Source organism: Daucus carota, chromosome 1, assembly GCF_001625215.2.
Source record: "Daucus carota subsp. sativus chromosome 1, DH1 v3.0, whole genome shotgun sequence".
Classification (NCBI taxonomy): domain Eukaryota; kingdom Viridiplantae; phylum Streptophyta; class Magnoliopsida; order Apiales; family Apiaceae; genus Daucus; species Daucus carota.
The window spans coordinates 43,275,838-43,303,447 of NC_030381.2; the positions used below are offsets into that span (position 1 = coordinate 43,275,838).

At 33.6% G+C, this 27,610-nt stretch overlaps 4 protein-coding genes across 4 annotated transcripts; all 4 read left to right on the forward strand.

Annotated features, from left to right (window-relative positions):
- Positions 1 to 169: 169 nt before the first annotated feature.
- Positions 170 to 2,527, forward strand: LOC108212562 (superoxide dismutase [Cu-Zn] 2). The gene is made up of 8 exons (XM_017384289.2): positions 170 to 322; positions 855 to 934; positions 999 to 1,100; positions 1,233 to 1,328; positions 1,416 to 1,447; positions 1,541 to 1,616; positions 2,211 to 2,264; positions 2,364 to 2,527. The coding sequence occupies exons 2-8, from the start codon at positions 859 to 861 to the stop codon at positions 2,387 to 2,389; spliced, it is 462 nt and encodes a 153-aa protein (XP_017239778.1). The 5' UTR covers positions 170 to 322; positions 855 to 858; the 3' UTR covers positions 2,390 to 2,527.
- Positions 2,528 to 5,038: 2,511 nt separating this feature from the next.
- Positions 5,039 to 8,021, forward strand: LOC108207099 (uncharacterized). Its single transcript, XM_017377567.2, has 4 exons — positions 5,039 to 5,336; positions 7,084 to 7,201; positions 7,278 to 7,521; positions 7,763 to 8,021. Exons 1-4 carry the CDS (start codon positions 5,185 to 5,187, stop codon positions 7,789 to 7,791), a joined length of 543 nt encoding a protein of 180 aa, XP_017233056.1. The 5' UTR covers positions 5,039 to 5,184; the 3' UTR covers positions 7,792 to 8,021.
- A 1,230-nt stretch (positions 8,022 to 9,251) lies between these two features.
- LOC108204087 (uncharacterized) lies at positions 9,252 to 13,495 on the forward strand. Its single transcript, XM_017373401.2, has 3 exons — positions 9,252 to 11,995; positions 12,335 to 12,510; positions 12,814 to 13,495. Exons 1-3 carry the CDS (start codon positions 9,508 to 9,510, stop codon positions 13,225 to 13,227), a joined length of 3,078 nt encoding a protein of 1,025 aa, XP_017228890.1. The 5' UTR covers positions 9,252 to 9,507; the 3' UTR covers positions 13,228 to 13,495.
- Positions 13,496 to 19,923: 6,428 nt separating this feature from the next.
- LOC108223051 (FRIGIDA-like protein 3) lies at positions 19,924 to 24,113 on the forward strand. The gene is made up of 4 exons (XM_017397108.2): positions 19,924 to 21,319; positions 21,460 to 21,632; positions 22,185 to 22,398; positions 23,935 to 24,113. The coding sequence occupies exons 1-4, from the start codon at positions 19,924 to 19,926 to the stop codon at positions 24,111 to 24,113; spliced, it is 1,962 nt and encodes a 653-aa protein (XP_017252597.2).
- Positions 24,114 to 27,610: the final 3,497 nt, after the last annotated feature.

Here is a 27,610-nt window from a genome sequence, read left to right on the forward strand (position 1 = left end):
CTGACGGGTTTATCCTTTGTTATTCCGGAATATCCGGGTTCAACTCTGGCTCACCCCACAAATTAGTTAAACAGCGTCGCACTAATAAGTTGGACCAAGAAATGGGAAAAAAATAATCCAATATACATGTATATCAAAAACGGCAAAGAAAAACACAAAAAACAAGATAAGGATGGAGAAAGCTGATATATGAAGATGGCCACTGCATGCAATTTGCACACGCGTCAACTTATTAGCTCTTGTGCTTTCAACTAGGCCATTATTATTCAAAACCCTCTTCTTCTCTCTCTGTCTCTCTCCAGAATCTCTCTTGACCCTTGAGGTACTCTCTCTCTCTCTAAGCATAACTCTGTCATCGAGTAATTCATGTTTCTAGAAATTTTTCTACTCATCTTGCATATCATGAAGCTATTCTGGTGTGTGTGTGTGTGTTAGATATCTATCCAGTTTTATTAGCAGTTTAACTTGTTTGTGTAAGTTATATTCTTGTTTGCTGAGATATTTGACTATTTGTTCTCTGTTAATCAAAGCTCCAGCACTAGTGTAGCCCAATAAATTATTATCTCTGTTTTTTTTTGGGTATTCTAAGAGTTTCAATCATTCAACAATAAAAGTTGTAGATTACTATTTGGTAATAACTCTTTGATCTCAATTACAAATTCAAGAGATTAAGGAGATGTAGTTTCTTTCTGGTATATATGTAGCTTAAACATCTAGTAATATTAGTATTCAGGTTTTTTTCGAGTTGCATGATTTAGAGAATTTTTGTCCACCAGCATCAAATTTAATGTAGAGAACATTACCATTGACCATCTATGCTGTTTAATTTCTCTGCTTGAATAAACTTTTTGTAGAAAAATGGTGAAGGCTGTAGCAGTTCTTAGCAGCAATGAGGGTGTGACAGGAACACTTCACTTTAAGCAACAAGCTGATGGTAAAATTCATAATTGAATCTGGCATTTTAGTCAGCTGTTACATTTTTTGTGTGTAAATGACAGGTCCTACTCATGTCACTGGAAATATAAGTGGCCTTAAGCCCGGCCTCCATGGTTTTCATGTTCACGCACTCGGGGACACGACAAATGGTTGTAATTCCACAGGTAGAGTCCAATTTTCTACTTAAAACAGAACACTTTTATTGGAGTTTTGGCAAAAAAGTGTAATTATCAGTAAAATTTCTTTTTTTGTAATCAAAAGATTCAGAAATTACTACTGTACTCTTTATTTTATAGGGCCACATTTTAATCCAAAAGGTACTGAGCATGGTGCGCCTGATGATGAAATTCGTCATGCTGGAGATTTGGGAAATCTGAAAGTTGGCCATGACGGTATGTGATTCAACAGCAGGTTATATATATGTTTATAATCCTTAATTATCATTTTTGCATTTCTAACATTGTATTTCTTTCCAATAGGCAATGTGGATATCAAAATTACTGACAAACAGGTTAAGTACAAACTTGTTTTTGCTTCCATTTTCTAGTTCGATGTTTGTCTGGTTTGTTTAAACTTTAGTTAACTTAAGTAGGCTATTTAACAGATTCCTCTTACTGGACCAAATTCGATACTTGGAAGAGCACTTGTGGTTCATAGAGATGAGGATGACCTTGGCAGAGGTAATGATTTTCTTTGTTGTGTTTGCAATTCTAGACTTTCATTTGTACTAATGCGCCAATCAAAATAAAACATAAACAGTTTATCTGCTTGGAAATCTGGTTAAGGAGGTTAAGATGTAGCACTTGATTTAAAACTTCATTAAGAGTGTTGAAATAGTCTAGTAACTACGTACCTTGCTTGTTCTTTAATAAAAACCACAAAATCGTTGATACATCTTTTAAACCACTGCAGGATCTTGTACTGGTCTAATAACCATATTATCATTTACTATATGCACTAGTTCTCTTCCTTGTTGGTCTATAGCTGTATTGAAATTCTTTTGTACTCCTGCTACCATCTCAAATACACATGCCAAGGTTTTTCAATCAGTGCGTTGTATCTGAATGAAATGATCCTATATAAGCCAACTCTATGCGCTTGTTACATGCTGCCTGCTTTGATCTTTTGGAGTTTTGTGAGTGTCAAAAGGTCTACGATCTGTACTTGACGGGAGAACTGAGCCCCAAAAGGAGAAAGGAATTCATACCATAGCAATGTTATTAATTCCGTTCTTTAGTTTCATGTAAATATTTAGTGTGTCTTTATATTTTCAGGCGGACATGAGCTAAGCAAAAGCACTGGTAATGCTGGTGACAGAATTGCCTGTGGTAAGTATTAGAAAGGAGTTCTCAAATCCATTGTTTTATTCAGAATAAGTGTCTGCAATTTCTTCAGAAATTCTGATCGCTATAGTTTTCTTCTTTCAGGTATCGTCGGGCTGGTAGAAGAATAAGATTCTGCTTTAAATGCTTTAGAAATGCTATGTAATGAACTTGCTTGCTCTGTGTGTGTCTGGTACAGTGACCAATGGCAACAAACAAAACTAAGTTTAATAAAGGAGCAAATGCAGTGTTGTGGCATGGTTTGAATATTTTCAGATCGCAAGTAGTTTATTATTTCTTGTAGTATATTAGAATATGAATGCGTACTAAAGCCTTAAAGCATTTCTGCATATGTTTCATTATAACTAACTTCTCAAGAAAGACAGGTTTACACAGGGTTTGCTCTGAGAAAAAGAAAATGGAATAAGAGTAGAAGAGGAGTTGAAAAAGAAACTGCAAGTACGTTTTTATACAGACGGCATTAGGTATGGAGACATTATGGAGTTGTCGAGCAGGAATTCAGGAAGTATGGATGCCTGTAGTTGAGAATTTACCTGTGACAACTGACAAGCATTTATGATATTTCTGTGCATGACTATGTTATCCGAACTCGGCTAAAAGTGTCCAACATGGATACGTGTCCGAGTGTCGGATTCCGCAATAATTTGAAAATTATACATGTTTTTAGCCTAAAGTAAGTGTCGGAGTGTCCATACTCATGTGCGAGTGTCGAGGGTCCGACACGGGTACTCGAGGCAAAATGAAGAGTCCGTGACGGTGGCTTTTAAAATCTATAGAAGACTTGTGGAACTCAAATGTAATTTGTTTATGCGCAGATAGGTCCCGAGTTTCCAAGTTTCAGTCTGTCTCGATAATATTGTCATAGTGTACTTATTAGGCAGCATCTACTAATTTATTATGATCACCTGTTAGTGTCGATGTAGGCCTCATCCTTCACTTACGCCTCACCCTCTGTGTAGTGCTCAGTCTTAACTAGATAATTTACTAGATAATTTAAAAGTAGCATGTTATTAATATTTTAGATTGTTATAAATGGAATCTATCATTTTAATATGATAATAAGCGATGTGTAATTTTCTTAGGTAGTAATAACCATTCATAAGAGGTTGTCTGTAATTATAGATATAATTATAGATAAAGGGTGGGTATTTAGAACAAAGAAATTGTTGGAGTGTTGTTTTTTGAAGACGTTGACTATAATTTTTATATTTGGTATGCCAAGTAAAGCTTTTAGATAAGAGTTTCTTGTTGTAAAATGCTTTTAGAGCCTCTCCAACGGCGTTAGCTATAATGGTCGGCTAAATTGGACATATAAGATATTATGTAAAATTTGCTGAACCTGTAAGACATTTTGCTTCGATGGTATTGGTTATATTGGTTGGCTATAATTAAAAAGTAGTATGTTATTGATATTTTGAATTGTTACAATAGAATATATATCACTTTAATATGGTAATAAGTGATGTGTAATCTTCCTATAGATTTCTTACAGACCTGTAGCAGATCGACAAATATAATCATCCATAGGAGGTTGGCTATAATTATGGATAACGATAACCGGTGAGGATGGTTGGAGCATGAATTTTTGAAATCATTAGCTATAATTTTTAATTTTGGTATGACAATTAGGATTTTAGTTAAGGGTCTTAATGGTTGGAGATGCTCTTATAGCATTCCCGGTGGTAATATCTAAATTCATTAGTTATAATGCTTATCTAAATGGATTATACAAATTTTTTTACTAACATTAAAAATACACACCCCAATGGTGTTATGTATAATTATTATAAAGCTAAAATTATACTTAATAACTTTTTTTGGTTCAACAAATCTATTCAATGATACTTTGTTATCTATAATTTTTTTGTTAAAGGGTGATGTTTGGAGTGCAACTTTTTTTACATATTATCTGAAAGGGTCACCCAGATGACAATAAATTTTTAGCCAAATTATGGGACATTATATTTTACAGTATAAATAATAAGATTATGCCGATGATTATTAAAGTTAAAGAATGTCAACAATTCAAAATTATTTACTACCTCCATCCCAAATTAGATGTCCCCGTTGACTTTGGGCACGTAACTTTAGGTGCATTGACCGTCTACTTCCGAAATTTATTTTTTTATTTTTTCTTTTATAAATGAAAATTTCATATTTTAACTTTTATTTGCAAAAATAAAATTTTAAAAATAAGTCACGTATCTATGCCGTCAATGAACCTTAAATTGTGTGTCCAAAGTCAACGGAGGCATCTAATTTGGGATGGAGGGAGTATTAATTATTAATAAATGATAAGTTATATATAAATTTTAGTGATTAAAATAAAATATTATGTATAACTAAATTTAAAAGTCAAGAATACTAAGGGGGTGTTTGTATACTGCTTTTAAACCTAGCTTCCGAGTTTATAAGTTAAAAGCACTTATTTGTATCGTTTGTGTAAAAAGTCAAGAAGCACTTATAAAAAGCTAGGAATGCTAGCTTTTGTTTCAGGGTTTCTACTTCTTTCCCAAACACTTTAATCACTTCTTAACTTGCTTCTAACTTTTACTACATTTTTATTTTACATTTTTATTTTAAGTAAGAAACATTTATTTTAAACTCATCCAAACGGCCTCTAAGCTTGCTAACTTAAAACTCAACAGGGACGTTTGGTTAACGCAGGACTCTGTAGTTTGTGTATCAAATATAATTTTAACCTGTTTAAAATTTTTAAACAACATAATTTCAAAAAAACAATATAATTTTTGTATATGTATTTTTACTACCATAAATTGAAAAAGATACACCTCACCGGACTATCTCCATAGTCCATATCGTCAAATTTTCAATTCGGCTGCTGTGTGCGCATATACATACAAATCTATATATCTATACATTTCTCTCCGGCAGCGATCGGAAAATGGGAAGAGAAGTGTCGGAGAGTTGTATAGATAGTTTACTTACAGAGATCGTTTCTTCATATTCCACTCGCTTCTACGCTAACAAACCTGAACTCGCCGCTCGTACTATCGAAGCTATTGGTTATCAGGTCGGCCATCAGCTCTCCGAGAGGTTTGTTTCGTTTGTAATTTCACTTTTAGTTGTATTTGTGTGATTGTGCGTTGTTTGATTGGATTTGATTTGTTAGGGTTTTTGATTGTGAGTTGTGTTTTAGCTTTTGGTTGAGTTGATCTGATTTGTTAGTAGTGATTCTGATTGATTTTTGTTGTAATTGTGTTGATTTTGTGTAATTAAGTGATGCGAAGTTGTTAAGTAATAATGAGTGGACTGTGCTGGTTGATTGGTTAGAGTTGTTTACGGCTCATTGTTAGATGTTTTTAGGTTTTGGAAGAGTTGATCTGAGTTGTCAGTAGTTTGAATAAATTGATACGAATAATTGGATTGATGATATTGATGTCTGCAACTAAAATGATGTTAGGGCTAGATTCCGCGGTTATCATAGATGATGAGTGGCTTTGTTGTTTGAATACGGAGATGCATCTTCCTAAGTTTGTAAATTGTAGATAATTGCAGCATCTTAATTTGAATGTTGAATATTTTCTTTTAGTCTTGTGAACATTTGTGCTGTAAGCCTGTATGTAATACATCTGCAGTGAATTATGTGCTTGTAATTACATAATTTCAGATTATTTAATGGCTTCGATTGTTTTGAAGGATTATAGTCCCTGCACATAATTAACAAACAAAACATATTACGGATTATAGCTTGTCAACTGCCATTATGCAGTCATCAATTTCTTAGGTTAGCTCACCCTAGCCAGTCTGCACTCTGTAGCTTAACAAAGTTGACATAGAAGGGTTATTGTGAGAACTTAGATTAGCAACTAATCTCGAGCAATGCTATCAGCCACGAGGCCCACAACATTCTTTGTCAAAATATGCGAGCCAACATCAATTGCTTGTTTGAAGAATTCCTTAACTTAACAATCTCTTATGAAAGATGTTTGATGCCTTCATGTGTCTGTGCCTGCACTAAATAACCTTTTTGCGAGCAATTTTCTTATTGTAATATTGCTGAGTCTCAAGCATTGACACAACAATTTAACTTCTGCAACTAGACTAGTACTCCCTCCGTCCCACCTAATTATATACATTGGATGTGGACACGGGGACCAAGAAAAAGTGTAAAAAATGAGTAAAGTTGGATGACAAGTGAGTAAAGTGATGGGAGTCATTTATATTTAATAATAGATCTGAGATAGTGGAGGAAGGTAGTGGTGTAATAGTGTTTATATTATTATTGAATGGAGATAGTGGAAGAAAGTAGTGGATGTAATAGTATTTTATATTTTTAAAACTTATTATTTTTGGAATGTATAGAAATGATGGGACATCCCAAAAGGAAACTGTATAAAAATGAATGGGACGGAGGGAGTATCAGCCTTCACTTTTGCTTTTGATAATTGCATCAGCCTTCACTTGTTACCACAGGAGGCGTTCCAGAATTTTCACTTGTACAATGGATCCTTTACCTTCTATGCATGATCCATCACTAACTCGCCGATGCTATGTATACCCTGGATATATAATATATTCGAGTGATTCACCCATGAAAAAGGCTTGGGTAAATTCTGATGGTCCTTTGCTGATGATGAATGTCATCACAACCCAATAGTTAGAAATATTCATATTTCATCTTATTAATGTGGTTTGGCAAGATGCTACGGTATTGTTGTACCTTAATCTGTAATCCTATACGTTTTATTTTAGTGAAGTTGTAATTGAATTACACAAGAGCATCTCACCTTATGTTTTCTGCCCTTTCTAATAATGGGATGATTTAATTAACTCTATTTAGGTATACAATGGACCGGCCTCGGTTTAGTGATCACCTAGAAGCAATCAAGTTTATCTGCAAGGACTTTTGGTCTGAGCTCTTTAAGAAGCAGATAGATAACTTGAAGACCAATCATAGAGTAAGTCTTTGACTCTGAATTGAGGAAATGATAGAGTCTATGTTGGGATTTAACTGCATAACTATGTTCTTTGTAGGGTACATTTGTATTGCAAGATAATCGCTTCCGCTGGCTTTCACGCGTGTCTAATCCAATACTGGACGAGGCGAGTGCTAAAGATCCTGAAGCACTTGCTCAAAACAAAGCAGCACAGGCTGAAACCAGTGCAGCACAAGCAACAAGCATGCTTCTCTACTTTCCCTGTGGAATTATAAGGGGAGCGCTATCAAATTTGGGAATCCCTTGTGCAGTTTCCGCAGACATATCCAACCTCCCTACCTGTGAGTACCTTTATTCATTTAATCTATGTAAAATAATATTATACTCTGTTTAGTTGTTGAGAAGAGTTAGAAAGAGAAAGGGGACATAGGATGTAAACTTTAGACCAGATGTTGGCTGTCATATTCTATTAGCATCTAGCAACACCATATCTCAAATTTTCCAGTGAATAGTTCTCTGTACAAGATTTTTTTACAAATTTATGCATTCTTAAAATGACGAGACAATTATTTCATGAACCAGGTTCGTTTGTAGTCCGTATAAAGGCATGACGATCTCTATCTGAAAGAAGAGATGGATTATAACATGTGGATGTTCTCAACACCCCAGGAAGTTCTGTATTATTTCCCTGTTATCATACAATGTAATTCATATCCTACTGTTGGGAACAATCAGATTTTTTCCAGCAGAATGTGTAGCAAAACTTTGTTTTCTCAATGCTTGTTCTCATGCACAGAATATCTTCTTTGTTTCTTCGGTATAGTTCAAGTCGGGTTTGATCTCTTTGGTTTAGAACTTAATTTTGAAATCTCAATACCAATATTATTGTTTTCTATTTAAACTAAATAGCCAAGTGTTTTATATCTGAATCTGACATAATTCTTCCTTATCATTTATATATTGCGTGTTTGCCTCTTCTACTCTTAAAAAAATGTACTTCCCTTTAGTTCAGATTTGTCTGAAGCATGGCTCTTATCTTATTAATGATTTTGAAGCTTACCAGAATGTAGCATTAATTTATTGCTTGAAAAGGAAACCATTTAGTCATCTTTGAAATATGTAATTACTACTTCTATACCTGTACATTGCAACAGCCAAAAGCCAACAGGAAACGTTCAGTTGTCTTAATAGCAAAGTATTCAACAATTCGTTTAGATATCTGAATTATTGAACTGATTTACCCATCCCATCGGTCACCTGAGTTTCGCAGGAGTCTTGCATGAAGAGATTCGATGAAGAAAAAGCGTCCCCTTCGACATGCCGAATCTTCCGCATTAAAAATAAAATCTGATATTTACACCTATAGACTAGACTTGAAAAAAAGCTGGTTTTTACCCTTCAGTTGGCAGTCTAGCTCCTGTCAAGCATCAAAAATGAGTGCAACTTGTTGGAGTTATTTTAAGTTGTATGAAAGTGTTGTTACCCTGGGGTTTCAAATTCAATTTATAGAATATTTTTTTAAAACGTTTACAAATGTTGTAAAAATAGAATATTTTAAACTCAACAAATTGTATCAAGTATCTGACATATAGCTCATTATAGCAACAAAACAATGTAAAAGTAGACCCCATAATAAATTTTAGTTTCCTTCTAAAAATTTCTAAACAAGTTACTCTAACTGAGTAACTATATTCAAATATGATAATCTGGGATTTTGGAGAATTCCGGGATTCAATCAGATAACCATCACTGATTTATATAATTTCCAGATATTATTAGGTAAATAATTATGAAATTCTAATAAAATGAATAAGAATTCGGTTACATTTCTGTATAATTAATATAACTTTGGTAATGATACAATAATAAAATATCATATTTAACCTTTTAATATATATATGAAATTTGTAAAAGAAATAAATAAAATAAGTCCGACACGATTGGAATCATTGGATAGCCCATGTGACGGGCATATCCTCTGTTGTGCCGGGACATCCGGGTTCGACTCTGGCTCACCCCGAGGCATATAAAAAAAAAAAAAAAAAGTCCGAGCGAGTCAATAAAATCAAAAACAAGAATCCTATGTGCAATAAAATTCAAGCTCACCTGTCTGTCTATCATGGATGTGTATGTAGAGTACTATTTTCAAGGCGCATATATAGAGGCACACTCATAGCACCACTTTCGTGTCCGCTCTCCACGTTGGCCAGTTACAAAACACTCATCATCTTCCTGAGGTTTTCTTCTCCCTTCTGTGTGTATCTATACTTGTTTGTATCTATTTTTATGTTTTTAGATATATGTGTGTGTGTTTGTGTTTATAGTGTATGGATTTGTTAGAGAAGTTTAAGGGGGCAGTGGGAGTGAGTGAGAGTAGAAAAGGGCGTGTAGAGAAAGCTCTGCGTTCTCTACTCGTTGAGTGGAAGAATCTCGAACATGCAGATTCTTCCGCTCAACGCTCGTTACAGGATTGCTGCACGGCTATTCAATTGAGGCAGGAGCGGTTGAATGAGTTGCAGCAATCTTTAACGAATAGTCATCGAGACGTGGGGGAGGTTATTGAAAGTTTGGAGGAGAGAATGGGGGAGGTTGAGAGTAGAGAGATGGAATTGAGGGTAATGCTTGAGGAGGTGGAGGGGGAAGTTGAGAAGTTGGGGTTTGTTAAGGGGGTTTTCGAGAGGGGGGTTAGGGAGTTTGAGGAGAGGCGGAGGGAGTTTGAGGAGAGGCAGAGGGTGTTTGAGGGGGATTTCGAGAAGTTTTGTTTGGAGAGGAGGGAGTTTGAGGGGTTTAAGGGTTTGATTGAGGGGAGACTTGAGGAGGTTAAGTTGAAGGAGAAGCATGTTGAGGATCGCGAGAGGGGATTAGAGAGGGGTTTGGTTGAGTTTGATGGTAAAATGAAGTATGTCGTGGAGAAGAAGGAAGAATTTGAGGTTAAAGAGAGGAGTATTAGAAATCGTGAAATTAAGTTGGATCAATTTATGGTTGATAGTGCTTTGATGATGAGGAATGCACTAGAGAAGGAGAAACAAGTTGAATTGAAGGAGAGGAGTATTGCGAATAGCAAAGTTGTACTAGATAGGGGTTTGGTTGAGTTTGAGGCGAGGATGAAGAATCTGGTAGAGAAGGAGAAAGATTTTGACTTGAAGGTGAAGAGTATTGTATGTCGTGAAACTAAATTAGAGATGGGTTTGGTTGATTTTAAGGCGAAAATGAAGAAACTTGGACAGAAGGAGAAAGAAGTTGAATTAAAGGAGAAGAGAATTGAAAATGGCAAAACTGAGCTTGATGTGAAAATGAAGAACCTGGTAGAAAAGGAGAAGGAAGTTGAAGTAAAGGAGCAGAGTATTGAAAATCGCAAAACTGAATTAGATCGGGATTTGTTTGAGTTTAATATGAGAATGAAAAATGTGGAAGAGAAGGAGAATGAAGTTGAATTGAATGCGAAGAGGATAAAAAATCGTGAAACTGAACTCGGCATGGCTGAGTTTGATGAGAAAGTGAAGGATGTGGTCGAGAAGGAGAAAGGAGTTGAATTGAAGGTGAAGAGTATTAAAAATCGCGAAGATGAACTTGATAGGCTTTTGGATGAGATTGATTTGTCAATGAAGAATTTGATAGAGAAGGAGCAAGTAGTTGAATTAAAGGAGAAGAGTATCAAAATTCGCGAGAATGAACTAGATAGGGGTTTGGTTGAGTTTGACGCAAAAATGAAGAATTTGAAAGAGAAAGAGAAGGAATTTGAATTGAAGGTGAAGAATTTTGAAAAGCGCGACATTGAACTAGATGGTGCTTTGGTTGAGTTTGATTCATTAGAGAAAAAGGTCAAAGCGAAGGAGAAAAAACTTGAGGCGGAGAAGGAGAGGCTCGAAGTCAAGGAGAATAAACTTGAGGCTAGGAAGAGGATTCTCAAAAAACGAAAAACTGAAATAGATAGGAATTTAGTTGAGTTTGATGTGAAAATGAAGAATGTGACAGAGAAGGAAAAAGAACTTGAATTAAAGGAGAAGAGTTTTGAAAGTCGTGACATTGAACTAGATGGGGCTTTGATTGAGTTTGATATGATGAAGAAAAATATGGAAGAAAAGGAGAGAGAACTTGAAATGAAGGAAAAAAGTATCACAAATTGCAAGATTGAACTTCAGTCAAAGGAGAATGAAGTGAATTTAATACAAATTACATGCGAAGAAAGATGCAGAAAACTTGAGTTGGAGAAGGAAAAGCTTGAAGAGAAAATAGAAGAACTCAACATAAAAAACCAAAAACTCAGCAGTGTTGAGCACTTAATTGTAAAACCTGAGCCATGGAGCGATGATGTTTCATATGCAGATATAAGATTTTCTGTTACCATGGATGGAAACAACTTGTTTCTATATTTGATCAACCATGAAAGTGATCTTGATTCAATGACTGACGAAGTTTATGAGGCACTTGGGAAATCGATGGAGCCTGCAAGACTGGTTTTAGATGCATTGCAAGGATTTTACTCAAAGAAAGAAGATAAGGAATTTGAAGTAGTTTGTAGAAGCAGCATTCTTTTATTGGAGCAGTTGAGAAGAATTTCTCCTCACATTCAATCATATCATAAAAAAGCAGCATTAGAACTTGCTATCAAATGGAAGGAGAAAATGAAGAGCTCAATGGAGGTTATTGTTTTCTTGCAACTTTTAGCTTCCTACAAATTGGAGTCTTCATTTAAACCAGAAGAGTTCTTAAGCCTCTTCGAGGTTATTGGTCAGCCAATACAAATTTCAGAATTATTGCAGCAACAAATTTCAAAATTATTGCAGCTCCTTGGTTACATGGAAAAAATCAACGGTAATTTTTTCTTAGTTACTTCTGAAGTTAATGATCATATTCAGTGCATATTTCATAAGCTGGAAATAAGAATTAGTCTTCGACATCAGTTCAATAGAATATTTTCATGCCATATCAATAATGTGATCTGTAATGCTCTAATTTTTATTCCAATCAGACCACATTTATATTTTTCTTCCCAATTATAGAACTAGAACTTGTTTAACCTAATTGTCTCTGTGGTTGTAATTTTTTCAGAGCTAGTATCTAATGTGTACTGATTACTTTTCCTAAAGTGTCTATACTTTAGGGATTTCCTCAGACTTTATTAAAAAAATTCTCTTACCTTATATACGACAGATGCTATTCAAGTAATGATAAAAGAGCAGCAGCATGTTAAAGCTGTTAGATATGCTTGTGCTTTTGGGCTTCGTGAAAGGTTTCAGCCTGCTTCACTCCTGAAAGACTTCCTGAAGAATGCTGCAGAGGTGTCAAAGACTTTAGGTGATAATATAAACGGCCCAGTTAAAAATAAAGTAAATTCCCTCTCCCGTTATATTAGTTTAAATTTATGTATCTTTATTAGTTTATACTGTAGTTAAATGGCAGTTATTGTTAACTACTTCAAACTCCTAGAGAATATGATAACTTAAAATGGATTCAGTGCTCTCTGAATATGAATGGTCTCCAGGTCTTGCATTCCGTTCTCCTGTTGCACGATGCCATTTGTGTTGATATATGGTGCAAAATGCAGTGTGCTTGCTTAGTTACCTTTTCCGAGAGATTGCATGATACCTCAATAATTTATTGTTAACCTCTGATTGGAACATTTTCAACAGGACAAGGACATAGACAACATTGTGGCTTCGCTAAAGGAGGCACTCGTTTGCATTTCTCATTACAAACTTGAATTAGAATATTCTCCAGAATGCATTGAGATTTTTATTCAACAGCTTGTACAGCAGAAGGAAGATGGAAAAGTTTGCTCATCAACCTCCAAAAATGAAGCAGACATACAACATGAGGCCGAGAAAAATTGTAAATTAGCCGAAGTTGTACCTGACCCAACTGAAACATGTGCCATTCAGCCTCAGAAAATATCAAGGAAACGACCTGCTGCAGGCTCTGATCTTGGCCCGAAAGCTCAACTCCGACGGAGCAACAGGAAACTTAGACGTACTGAACCACTAGTAGAAACTTCCTCAAATGTTCCGCCTCCTGCTTTTCACTCGGCGGCAAATGTTATCACCTGAGAGGAGACCTATATGCAGAAAATGATCATGCCTTTTGTATTCAATCTGCAGAATACACTATATGGCTGACTTGGTTTCTGTTTGTGTCTTGTATAGCATAATTATTTGTTTGGTGTCAAAGAATGGCAACAAAATGTTGCACAACATGGTCTAGATCACTGAGCTTTTTCAGAGTTCAGGAGTTCGGTCATCCGGGGAGCTGCAAAAGCCTCTTACTTCAAGATGAATGAAGACTTTGTCACTGCATTTGTGCAGTGATGATTTCTGATGTCTTGCTACGTCCATGAGGGCCTAAATCTTCATAGCGTCTAATAATCTGGCTCGAGTCTTGTTAATAAAGCATTAGAAGTTCATCAACAGACTCAAAAGTCGAGTCTTTGGGGAAAATTTTACGGTACTGCAATGTGAAAATCAAAATGGAGTCTTCCAGAAAAATGATTGCCCTAAATACCACAATATGAATTACTACCTCTATCCCAAATTAGATGAGCTAGTTGACTTTCGGCATGCAACTTTAGGTGCATTAACCGTATACTTCTGAAATTTATTTTTTTATTTTTTTTTTTGTAAATGAAAATTTCATATTTTAATTTTTATTTGCAAAAATAAATTTTTTAAAAAAAGTCATATAGCTATGCGGTCAATGAACTTTGAATTGTGTGCGCAAAATCAACAAGATCATCTTATTTGGGATATTTTGGGATGGAGGGAGTAGTAATCTATATAATACAACTTGTGAGGAAAGGTGAAAACTGAAAAGTAAAGAATGAGATGCGCATTTCACAAATTTGAATTCGGACTTGAGAGTAAGTATCTCCACCATGACTCACAATGCAGATGAATTTCCCTGTTCCTTTTCACAGAAAGATGAAAGAGTGAAACGTGAAATTCAAATGTTTTAAGGAAAAAAAAATGCATGCGAGGACCGGTATTTTAGAAATTCTTGATTTATTAAAAGGTACATGAGTAATTTTAAAAAATATTTCATCGATTTATCGATTACAATCCGATTTGACTAAATCCGTTTTATCTAGAATTTTCTGATAAAGTCCTGAGATCATAACAACAATGCAAATTCGTTTTATCTAGAATTTTCCGATAAAGTCATAACAACAACGCAAATTTGTTTTATCAAGAATTTTCCGATAAAGTCCTGGGATCATAACAACAATGCACGTTTAAAAAAGGTGATAAACAACCTCATCATTATTTATAACAAAAAAAAAAAAACAACTTAACGATCACCGATTTGATTTCGTTCTAACCTAAACTGATATATGTACTATAAAAGAATTTATATTGGTTGAATCTTTTACATATATAAATAATAATTTAATTAAAATATAATTTCCGTATTAAAATATTGTTATTAAAATTCTAAAACCTGCCATAATTATGTGCGTTAGGGTTTCGTAATTATATATGTTAGACATTCATGTATATATAATTTATATCAAATTTTAAATGATAGTTATAATATAAAATTTTAAATTGGTATATTAGGTTCACGTCGACTTTCTCTAAATATCATATAAGATTTACAAACCGGTCGGTACAAGTTACATATGTTCCAAAAAGTGATTGTAGATGAATAATTTGTACATAAACTTCAATAATTTAGTAAATTTTAACAATATTAATAATTAAAAATCAACAATATTATGTAAAAACGTCAAGATAATTGATTAAATAAAATTTTAGAAAATATGATAAACTTGAATTTTTTATATCAAAACTAAAGTCTTTCTCGAATTCGAGTTCCGATCTTTATATAGTAAAGTTTGACTTTGAATTTTTAAATTCAAGTTGATACTCTCAAGATTTTGATGATCACACTGCCAGCAGGCTAATAGCATAAAACTAATGCTTGTTAGCGAGCTATCAAAGAATTATATACATGTGCTAATAGTCTGCTTAGTTTCAGTATAATGTTCAACTGTCAGCAAGTATAAAGTTTTGTTGCTGTGTATCTAGCTTGTGAAACAAGGGAACAAGGGGACTAGTTAGCTAGAAGAGTTCACTTGGGAAGTATAGCTTTTGATTCGTGGGTCAGGGGTTTCAGCAAGCTGATAACAGGAACAAGGGTTGAAGGTAATTATATTATTGAATCTTGTAAATCTTGTAATTGTTAACATTTCTTGATTAATAATATAATCTCTTACCAGTTAGTAGGGGACCAGGACGTAGAGGTCGAACCTGGCTAAAATTAACACCTATTCACCCCCCTCTAGGTGTATAATTTCACAAGTTTGGATTCATCTCAAATTTTTGAAACATAATGCTTCGTTCTTGGAAAGTGGTACAGAAAAGAGGTACATCATGAACTGGCAGCATGAGTTGGACGGAGAATTCAATATCTTGTCTGCCACTAACCTAATTATCACCTGTATTCCTTTATTTTCGTACACTTTTCATTATCTTTTATTTGTACTATCATCTAATATTTTATTTTTTATATAATTGCTAGTTTCATATATTAAATTTTCATATATGTAGATAAAGCATCGCAACCATCATTTTAACTAGGAAAATAAGCTTGTGGTGCTATTTTTCTAAATGGGAATAAAATATGTTATACCTACTTCTTATAAATATATAAAAGTATTAATTTCGTAGACTAAAATTGCAAGCCAGATCAAATAACTTATACCTGCTCGCTATATAAATAAAATTATATGTAAAATTCATATTTAGTGATTTGTATTTGATACTTTTTAGTTTATCTATTTTAGTAATGTCTTTTAAAACATTTAGTTAAACATTATACAAATTATAACCTAATAAAGATCACATGACCTAATAAAGATCACGTAGATCAGCAAGGAGGACTTATTATGGGGCGGGTTACAACCATCTCATTTAAAAAAAATTATTTTTTATACATACAAAAATTTGTAAGAATCAATTTAGCACGACAAATATATAATGAATCCAATTGATGTCGAAGAAATTTCAAAATATTGCACCTTGAATAATATTATTGTAAAACTTATTTTTATATTATATATCATGAATTCGAATAGTATTAATACATTAGAATAATTTTTTGATTTTTTTTAAAATACATGTTAGTCCCACCAGCATACAATTCCTAATATCCGGGTCTTCATAAATCAAAGTTCAGTATAAAGCTCAGAACAAGGTGAGGAGCCGGATATATTGAGACAAACAAATTACTCATCATCTCCTGAAGCTAAAACTAATTAAGTTTGTAAAGTTAATTTTACTCCGCAATCTTGATATTTATGAGCAATAACTCATATGAATATCACTTGTAGGTGGACAATTAAGAATATAAATAAATCATCTTATTTATAGCTGTTTGTATAGCAATACTATATATGTAGACAAAGCATCACAACCGTCCTTCTTTACTAGAAAAATTAGCTTGTAATACTAATTTTTCTAGATGTGGACAAAATAAGTTATACCTACTTTTCGTAAATATTTAAAATAGTTATTAGACTCAAATTGCATGCTAGATCAAATAACTTATACCTGCTTGCTATATAAATAAAATTTTTGTAAAATTTAATGTTTTATGGAAAAAATAAGATTTATAGAATTAACATTTAATAATTAAGATTTACATTATTCTAATAAAATATTTATAAGGATCAAAAGTAAATTTCATAACAAAAGATAATCATTTTGAATTTTTTTTAAAATTTAACTTTCCTTATGAAAAACTAAAAAATTAATAAAAGCATTAAATTTTTAAATATCGTGTTTAAAATTTTTCTTTTGATTCAACTAGAAAGTAAGTTTAATGCACAACTAAATTCTTCGAGATCTCCTATTTTCACGTATGACACATGAAGTAGGTATAAATAAAAAATTATAAAATTTAATAGTTTCATAATATTTATATTATCTTTTTAGTATGATTGTTAGTTGAAATTTATTATTTTCTAGTAAATAATATTCAATTTTATATATAGGAGTCGTGTTCTAGTACAAATCATTAAATACAAAATAAAATACAAATCGATACTTTTAAGTACCCTGGGCTGACAAGGTATAGGTGGGGTTTAGTGTATGGGATGGAGCCTAGTGTTGGCTCTTAAGCTTCTCCCCGGCTTTTTCAGAGTTTATTAAGGTTTTAGAGCATCTTCAATAGTCTCCTAACCCACTCTTAAATATAATATAAATTATTAGCTCTTAGTGATTCAAAGTGGATTCAACTCCAACAATACTCCTTATGTTCACTCCTTACTTTGCTTTATATTATTAAAAGTAAGTTATGTGAAAAGAAATTGGAAGGAGAGAGAGTGTATGCTTACAAATTTATTATAAAATATTAGAGTGACTAACAGCTCTTAAAAGTGAGGAGAGAGAGGAGAAATTTAGTAGATTTAAGAGCAACTAAGAGCATCTCCAGCAGCATCTTAGCCCATTCCTTAAATATAATATAAAATATTGGATCCTAGTGACTTAAGATAATAATAGCTATTCTCACCTCCAACAATATTCCTTATATTCATTCCTTATATACTATTTTATTATTAAAAGTTACCATTATTGCAATAGGTGAAGAGAGAGAACATGCTTGTATTCAAATTTATTATAAAATAAGATTTAGGAGAGGAGAGAGTTTACCTAAAGATAAGGCATGGCTAGTGGATCTTAGTGATTTAGGGAATCACTAAGATACTGTTGGAGTGGATTATTTTCCCATATTCCTCATATTTTGGTTTAAGACTCCAAATAGAGAAGCTGCTGGAGTTGCTCTAAGAGCCTATTGGAGCAAGCAAAAGTATCATCCTCCTCAAATTTCAATTTAAGAATCACTATGAAGAGGTTATTGGAGATGCTCTTAGTGGACCTAAAATGCATTGAGTAAGTCAGAATTGGGTGCGCGATGTCATTTAGGGGATGACATGTAACATTTAGAGGTAATTCATATATACCGACTAGTTTCTTTTCATTTGATTTAAAATTTGTATTTAGTCATTTGTATTTGATATCTTTTTAGTTTATCTTTATTTTAGTAATGCATTTTTAAAACTTTTAAGTTAAAAATTATGGAAATTGTATAACAAACCTTAAAAAGGTCAAGTAGAGACCAGCAGCATGAAAGACCTGGTGAAGGGTAGGGCTAAAGCCATCTCGCTTAAAAAAATTATTTTCTATACTTAACAAAATTTGTAAAAATTAATTTAGCACCTAAAAATGTAATGAGTTCACTTGATGTCTTAAAGTCGAAGATATATATTGTAATAAGATTTCAAAATATAGCACCTACAATGTTACAATGTTATTCATGTAATACTTATCTTTATGACAGCTCATGAATTCGAATAATGTTATTATATTAGAATAATTTTTTGAATATGTAACAGCTCATGGATTCGAATAATGTTAATATATTAGAATAATTTTTCGAATATGTGACAGCTCATAGATTCGAATAATGTTTATATATTAGAATAATTTTTTGAATATTTTTAAAATACATTTTAGCCCCAACGGCATACAATTCCTAATTAATCGTGGGTCCACATAAATCGAAGTTCAGTATAAAGCTGGGAACGGGGTGAGGAGCCGGATATATCGAGGCAGACACAATTACAAATTAGTCATCATCATCTTCTGATTTCTGAAGCTTTTCACCTTTGTCATATATACAAGAGTTTATTGCAAAACGCAACCCCCTGGATTTCAGAAAATTCACTTTTAGACATATACTTTATATAATTGCACTTTGCACCCTGTTGGTTCGTTAGGCGCGTCACTTTGCACCCCTTCCGTTAATTTTGACTGTTAAGGTTAAAAGTCTCGGGGGTAGTTTGGGGAATTTAAAAAATTAATTTTAAACAGATTTTATTTAATTTTTTTGACCCTCTAAACGATATTTTTTGAAAAATATTAAAAAACGAAAGTTGTAGAGGACGAAAAGATCCTTTTAAAACAATAAAATTCAAAATTATTGAAATATTTTTTGTAATTGTTTAATAAATTACGAAAATTGGAGATCTTGTAAAAATTCGTAATAAATTCAATCAATTTCAGATTTCAATGATTTTTGGTGATTCAGAAGCCTCTTTCAGTTGCCTATAACTTTCGTTCATATTATTTCCTCATATTATGTTTCGAAATAATGTTTACAACTCATTTTTTAGTTTTAAATTCAATTAAAGTAGGTTTTAATTGATTCCAGCTTCGAAATAAAATTTGAAAGTTATAGGTAATTGAAAGTGTTTTCCGAATCATCGAAAATCATCGAAAACTGAAATTAATTGAATTTATCATGACTTTTTACAAGATATCAAAATTTTGTAATTTATTAAACAATTACAAAAAATATTTCAATAATTTTGAATTTCATTGTTTTAAAAGGATCTTTTCGTTCTCTACAACTTTCGTTCTTTAAGATTTTTCAAAAAATATCGTTTAGAGGGTCAAAAAAATTAAATAAAATCTGGTTAAAATTAATTTTTTTAAATTCCCCAAACTACCCCCGAGACTTTTAACCTTAACAGTCAAAATTAACGGAAGGGGTGCAAAGTGACGCGCCTAACGAACCAACAGGGTGCAAGGTGCAATTATATAAAGTATATGTCTAAAAGTGAATTTTCGGAAATCCAGGGGATTGCGTTTTGCAATAAACTCTATATACAAATATCCGTGTGTATCTTGTAGTTACTAAAATAACTGTGTGTGTTTATGGATTTGCTAGAGAAATATAACGGTGCAATGGAAGTGAGTGAGAGCAGAAGAGCCCGTGTAGAGAAAGCTATGCATTCTCTGCTTGTTGAGTGGAAGAATCTCGAACATGCAGATTCTTCCACTCAACGGTGGGTACAAGATTGCTGCGCTGATATTCAATCGAGACAGGAACGGTTGAATACGGTGCAGGAATCTGTAACAAGCAGTCATCGAAAGCTTGAAGAAATTACAAAAAGTGTGGGAGAGAGATTAGAGGAAGTCGAGAGTCGAGAGAGGGGTTTGAAGGCAATGCACGAGGAATTGGAGTCGAAAATGAAGGAGTTGGATTCTGTCAAGGGGGATCTGGAGAGTGGGCTGATAGATGTTGAGGCGAGAGAGAAGAGGATTGAGGATCAGATGAAGTTGATCGAAGGGGTTTTCGAGAAGTTTTGTTCCGAGAGGAAGGAGGTTGAGAGGATTAAGGGTTGGCTTGAGGGCAGATTTGAGGAGGTAAAGTTGAAGGAGAAAGGATTGGCTATTAAAGAAAAGAGTATTAAAAATCGTGAGATTAAATTAGGCAAGTTAATGGCTGATTATGATTTGAAAATGAAAAATGTGGAAGCAAAGGAGAAAGAACTTGAGATTAAGGAGAAGAGTATTGATGATCATAAAAGTAAACTCGATCAGGTATTGCATCACTATATGGGGGAAATGATGAATGTGATGAAAAAGAAAGAGGAAGTAAAAAATCGCGAGGATGAACTGGACGAGATGTTGGTTGAGATTGATTTGTCGAAGAGGAATGTGATAGAGATGGAGAAACAAGTTGAATTTAAGGAGAAGATCATTCAAATTCACGAGACTAATATGAATAAAGCTTGGGCTGAGCTTGAAATGAAAAGCAAAGAAGCCAGCAGTGTGGAGTACTCAATTGTAAAACCCGAGCCATGGAGCGATGATGGTTCTTATGCAGATATAAGGTTTTCTGTTACCATGGATGGAAACAGCTTGCTCTTATATTTGATCAACCATAAAGGGGATCTTGATTCCATGTCTGATGAAGTTTACGAGGCACTTGGGAAATCAAAGGAGCCTGGAAAACTGGTCTTAGATGCACTGCAAGGCTTTTACTCGAAAAAGGAAGCTGAGGAGTTTGAAGAGGATGTAGTTTGTAGAAGCAGCAGTCTTTTGTTGGAGCAGTTGAGGAGAATTTCTCCTCATATCCAGTCATATCATAAAAGGGCAGCACTAAAACTTGCGAGCCAATGGAAGGAAAAAATGAAGAGCTCAAAGGAGTTCATTGTTTTTTTGCAGCTTTTAGCATCCTACAGATTAGAGTCATCTTTTCATCCAGAAGAGTTCTTCAGTCTCTTTGAGGTTATCAATCAGCCGACAGAGATTTCAGAATTATTTCAGCTCCTTAATTACATGGGAAAAGTTAATGGTAAGTTTTTCTTAATCGCTTTTGTAGTTCTTATTCAATGCATATGTCGTAAATGTTAAGTAACACTTATTCTTTGAGATTAAGCCTAGAGAAAGTTTATAATGCCATATCATTCATGTGATTAATTATAATGGTAACAGATCTTATAACAAGTCTCATTGAGAAGGGGCGCCGGCTTATGGCCATTCGTTACATATATGGATTTAAGCTTGTGGAGAAGTTCCCGCCTGTGCCGATTCTAAACGATCATATAAGCTTCAGCAATTTGCTTGCTGAAAAAATACAAGTGCAGAAAAGCTCTGATGAACCAGAAGTATGTTCTTAAAACATTTCTTGCTACTTTCTTTTTAGTCTTCCATTTCGACCGCCTAGCTAAAAAGATGATCAGTTTGGTTTAGCTTAAAAGAAGTACTTATTGCTTATAAGTGACAAGCTCCCCTATAAGTGAACAGTAACTTTTAATTTATGTGTCTGGATAATTTCTTTGATATTTACAACTTATCGCATATAAAAATAATTATTTTAATAATAAAATTTTATAAACTATCTTTTAAAGGGTTCCTACACATCTTTGTAAAATCAAATTTTTCTTTAAAAAAAAATAAGCCGCCAAAAGAAACTAGCATCTTCGACTTCTTACATTCTGTCTTATAAGTAAGGATTTGGCTCTTAACTTCTTTACACAAACCGTATGAAGAAGCTCATTCTTCCTTATAAGCCGGAAGCTAGCAATATAAGCATTTGCCAAACAGGCATGCATATAAGCTTGTGGAGAAGTTCCATTTCTTGCTAAAAGATCGTATAATTAGCTTCAGTAAATTTTTTGTTTGCTGATTCCATACGCTTGTTCAAAATTTTGTACCAGGGTATTGCAATAGGCAAACAACTAGCTTCCCTGAGAGCAGTTGTCAAGTGTATTAAAGACCATCAGCTTGAAGTTGAATATCCTCCTGAAAGTCTTTTAGCACGAATTCAGCAGCTAAAAGCAAAAAGAGCTGATATGCCTCAGAATTCTGGAAAGAAACGACGTGCTGCAGGCCCTAAAGCTCAAACGGGAGGGAGTAACAGGAAACGTAGACGTACCGAACTACTAGCAGAAACTTCCTAAAATGATCAGCCTCTGACTTGTCAATCACCGACAAACGTTATTAGCTAAGCGCCACCATCATTCTGAGGTTAAAAGCGTTTTTGATCATTCTGATGTGTTGCTGGGTCCACGAGACCTAAAATCTTCTTGGTAATGGACCTAGTCTGTATACTGTTATGTACAAATATTGATGAGTTTGTGTTTGGAGTTGCCTGTCCTTTATTTTTAAAATCTGCTTCTTGTGTACAAAGCATTGAAAATTCATCTTATTTACCTGAGACTTATAAATTGTGATAAAAAGGGTATCCAAAAAGGGTATTCACCTTATTTTCAATTGATTTAATTGCTCGTGTCAACTTATTACACTGCAGATGGAATTATACAGATTTTCAACAATAGACATTCATTATTAATTTCTATACACAACACTCTGCGACTGTGACTTATTATTACCATGTTAAAACCTTGCCCTTAACTAAATCAGTACACAGCCAGCCAGAAAGATCATCACCTATACTGCAAGATAACCTTGTACACGCACGTAGATCACAAGAAAAACATATCTGCGCCTTTTGCAGTTTCATTATCTGCGCCTTCTTCTCCATTATTCCTTAACTTCCTCTTCGTTTTTTGGCAGCACATTCATTCCGTATCTTTCTCAAGATTTAAATGTGAAGCATGTAACTTCACCACCCTACCCTCGTCCGATCGCTTTGCTAGGTTATATAATTCTGGGACTTGATCATACCATATCCTTTTAGTCTGGTCACTAAAATAAACACAACAAAACCGACCATCCGAAATGGTCGGTTACGTCCATAAACGTACGGTTTTATACCTAAAACCGACCAAAAAAGGTGGTCGGTTGTAACCTGGTCGGTTTGTGCACATTGGTCGGCCGTAACGCTGTTGCGCGCTATTTCATTTCGTTACCATTATCTACGACCAACAACTATTTAATTATCTTTTTATTTTCATCTTCCTAAATGCATTTGTCTTTGTATTTGCAATGACGGAACGAGTTTTATATCGGAAAACTTGAAATAGATTGAACCATTTATTCGCAAGTTGTCTGATAAAAACCAGCCCCGTCAACGGTAACTTTCAAAACATCAGAATCTTCGTCTTAATTGGCATCAGCTCCACAACACACAATACCATCATTCTAACCAGTTACAAAAGTAACTATAATTAGTGATCTTCATAAAAAAAATTAGTTAAAGTAGTGATCTTCAAAAATCAATTAAAGTAGTTGACTGATATCAATATTCAAATAAAATTAACCTTGATAATATTTCAAAATTAAGTTAATTACCTAGGCAGTCAAGGGTATGACTATTGCGAATACACTCTTTGAATTAAATGGAAGGGTATGACTCTTGGGATTGGATGACTGTAATTAATATTAGACTTTTCACTTGCTTAACTCTTGTGCTATAAAAAGGACACTAATTAGTTAATCAAAATTAACATCAAAACGAAACAGTAACCATCAACAACATTACCTGTGGGATTTTTGAAATCCCAGATGAAATTTGGGATGAAATGCCATATGAGGACAAAGCCACTATCATGTTCATGCAACCTGATCACTATCGTGTCGAGGCAGAAAGGATGACAGCGATACACAAGCAAGAGGGGATACTCAAGTTCGCGGGGATGATGGCTCATAAGTTGAAGAAGCATAAGGAGGAGGACAAGGACTAAAAATAAAAAAGGAGGAGGAGCTGAGGAGTTTGAAGAGGTTGCAGTTGAGGAGAATTTCTCCTCATGTTCAGTCATATCATAAAAAGGCAGCACTAAAACTTGCGAGCCAATGGAAGGAAAAAATGAAGAGCTCATCAATGGAGTTCATTGTTTATTTGCAGCTTTTAGCATCCTACAGATTAGAGTCTTCTTTTCATCCAGAAGAGGTCTTCAGTCTCTTTGAGGTTATCAATCAGCCGACAGATATTTCAGAATTATTTCAGCTCCTTAATTACATGGGAAAAACTAGAGGTAAGTTTTTGATCTTAATCGCTTTTGTAGTTCATAATTCAAAGCATATGTCGTAAATGTTAAGTAACACTTGTTCTTTGAGATTAAGCCTGTAAAAAGTTTTTAATGCCATATCATTCATGTGATTATAATGTAACAGATCTTATAACAAGTCTCATTGAGATCAAGAGACACCGGCTTGTGGCCATTCGTTACATATATGGATTTAAGCTTGTGGAGAAGTTCCCGCCCGGGCCGATTCTAAACGATCATATCAGCTTCAACAATTTGCTTGCTGAAAAAGTACAAGTGCAGAAAAGCTCTGATGAACCGGAAGTATGTTCCTGAAAGTGTTTGGATAACATAACTTATAGTTAGTATAATTTTGTAATATATAAATTATTTTATTTAAAAATAAATTATAATAATACAAGACCTTTTATTATTAAATACATGAAATATTTACAGATTCAAAATGTAAACAAAAAAGTTGATTTTTGAAACTGGTTCTGCAATAGAATAGTCCTGGATAATTATTATTCTGTTGTAGAATATTGTTAGGATATTGTATAATTTTCAGTAATTTTTGGAATTAAAAAAAATATTATCGTTTCCGGTTAGTATTTTTGGTAAATTAATTAATATTTTGTAATTTTTTTTCACAAAAGATATATAAAATATAAAATATATATAAATTATATATATTTGTAGTAGTATACTACGACACTCAATATAAAAGGGTATGTAATGGAGTGCTACCTATATTTATCATATTATATTATATATAGAAAAAGGAGAAAATTGTAGAAAAAATTATAAATAAATGGGCACATGGAGACGGGAAAGCTTAAATATGACGGGAAAGCTTAAATATATAAACAATAACTAGGCACGTACAGGAACAATGCATTGAAATAAGTTAGAGAACAAAAGAAGCCATCTTTTGTAGCTTTTTTTTGTTGCTCTTTCTGCTTATATTAAGCACTGCTGAAAGTTTGCCAAACACTCCGATAAACCTCTATTTTTTTCTTAAATAAGCTCTTATTTTTTTTGCTAATAATGAGTATAAAACACCTTCTAAAAATTTATATCTAAAAAAATTATAGAGATTTTTGCTTAAAAGTACTTATTGCTTATAAGTGACTAGCACCCTATAAGTGAATAGTACTCTATAACTTTTAATTTATGTGTTTGGATAAATTGTTTGATATTTACAATTTAATGCATAAAAAATAATTATTTTGTAAAATTTTATAAACTATCTTTTATAAATTAAAGTGTTCCTACACATTTTTGTAAAATCAATTTTTTTTTTTTTTTAAAAAAAAGCCACCAAAAGAAACTAGCATTTCCAACATTTTAGATTTTGTCTTATAAGTCAGGATTAATTTGGTTAACTTCTTTACACAAATTAGACGAAGAAGCTCATGCTTCCTAATAAACCGGAAGCTAGCAATATAAGCATTTGCTAAACAGGCATGCATATAAGCTTGTGGAGAAGTTCCACTTCTTGCGAAAAGATCATATATAAGCTTCAGTAATTTTCTTGGTTGCTGATTTCATACTTGTTCAAAATTTTGTAACAGGCTATTGCAATAGGCAAACAACTATAGCTTCCCTGTGAGCAGTTGTCAAGTGTATTAATGACAATCAGCTTCTGCTTGAAGTTGAATATCCTCCTGAAAGCAAAAAGAGCTGATACGTCTCAGAATTCTGGAAAGATACGACGTGCTGCAGGCTCAGATCTTGGCCCCTAAAGCTCAAACGGGAGGGAGTAACAGGAAATGTAGACGTATCCAACCACTAGCACTTAAATGATCCGCCTCTGGCTTTTCAATCACCGACGACAGACGTTATTAGCTAAGCGCCCGGATCATTCTGAGCTTAAAAGCCTTTTTGATCATTCTTGGTAGTGGACGTAGTCTGTATTCTGTTATGTACAAATATTGATGTGTTTGTGTTTGGAGTTTGTATCTTCTTGGTAGTGGACGTAGTTTGTATTTATTTTTAAAATCTTCGTCTTGTGTACAAAGCATTGAAAAATCACCTTATTCAATACCTGAGACTTATAAATTGTGATAAAAAGGGTATCCAAAAAGGGTATTCACCTTATTTTCTATTGATTTAATTGCTCGTGTCAACTTATCATTACTGCAGATGGAGTTATATAGATTTTCAAGAATAAGCATTCATTATTAATTTCTATACGCTGTGACTTATTATTACCATGTTAAAACCTTGCACCTAATTAAATTAGTACACAGCCTGCCAGAAACATCACCTTTATAGTGCAAGATAATCCGTTTCCACTGGCTATCACAGGCGTCAAATCCAACATTAGAAGAGGTGATTGCTACAGATATATCCTGCAGCAAAGAAAAGCACCACAAGCAACAAGCACGCATATCTTCCACTTTCAATGTGAAAGAGTAAGGGAAGCACGGTAAAGTAACTCTCACAATTGTAGGTCACAAGAAAAACATATTTAGTATGTTTTAGGGTTCTTATATATCTCTCCTTCCTCGCCTTTTGCAGTTTCATTATCTGTGCCTTCTTCTCCATTATTCCTTAACGTCCTCTTCGTTCTTGCCAGCACATTCATTCCGTATCTTTCTCAAGATTTAAATGTTAATTAAGCATATATGTAACCTCACCACCCCACCCTCACCCGATCTCTTTGCTAGGTTATATACTTCTGGGACCAGATCTTTTTAGTCTTTTTAGTCTGGTGTAAGGAGTTGAAACAAATCCACCACTGTCATACAACACTACTCTTACAGACATGTTTTAATCGAATACAAATAAAAATCTGATACATACATGAAAAATATAAATAAAATTGTAAGATAATGCACTCGACAAGCCACCAACCAATTATCTTTATCACCTTCCTCTCTCTATTTTAAATTGTAATTGGGTTAATGGTTTTCTATTGATATGGTTTTAATTAGATTGGGTTTAATACACAGGTTGAGAATGGTCGGAGATAAATCTATATTACATGGAGGCTTAAGTGGCATGACATGGCTCCTACTGGTTTATTCGTCAAAAACAATTAGAAATTCGGATTTATACATCAACTCAATATTAGATGAGAGCCAGTACTTTTAATTTATGTTAATGACTAAGTGAGACTTAACTTATATCCACTTTTATGGATGAGAATCAAGAATAATATTTTTCATAAAACCTATGGGTTTTAAGCAAGAGATGGAGAGGGCGTTGAG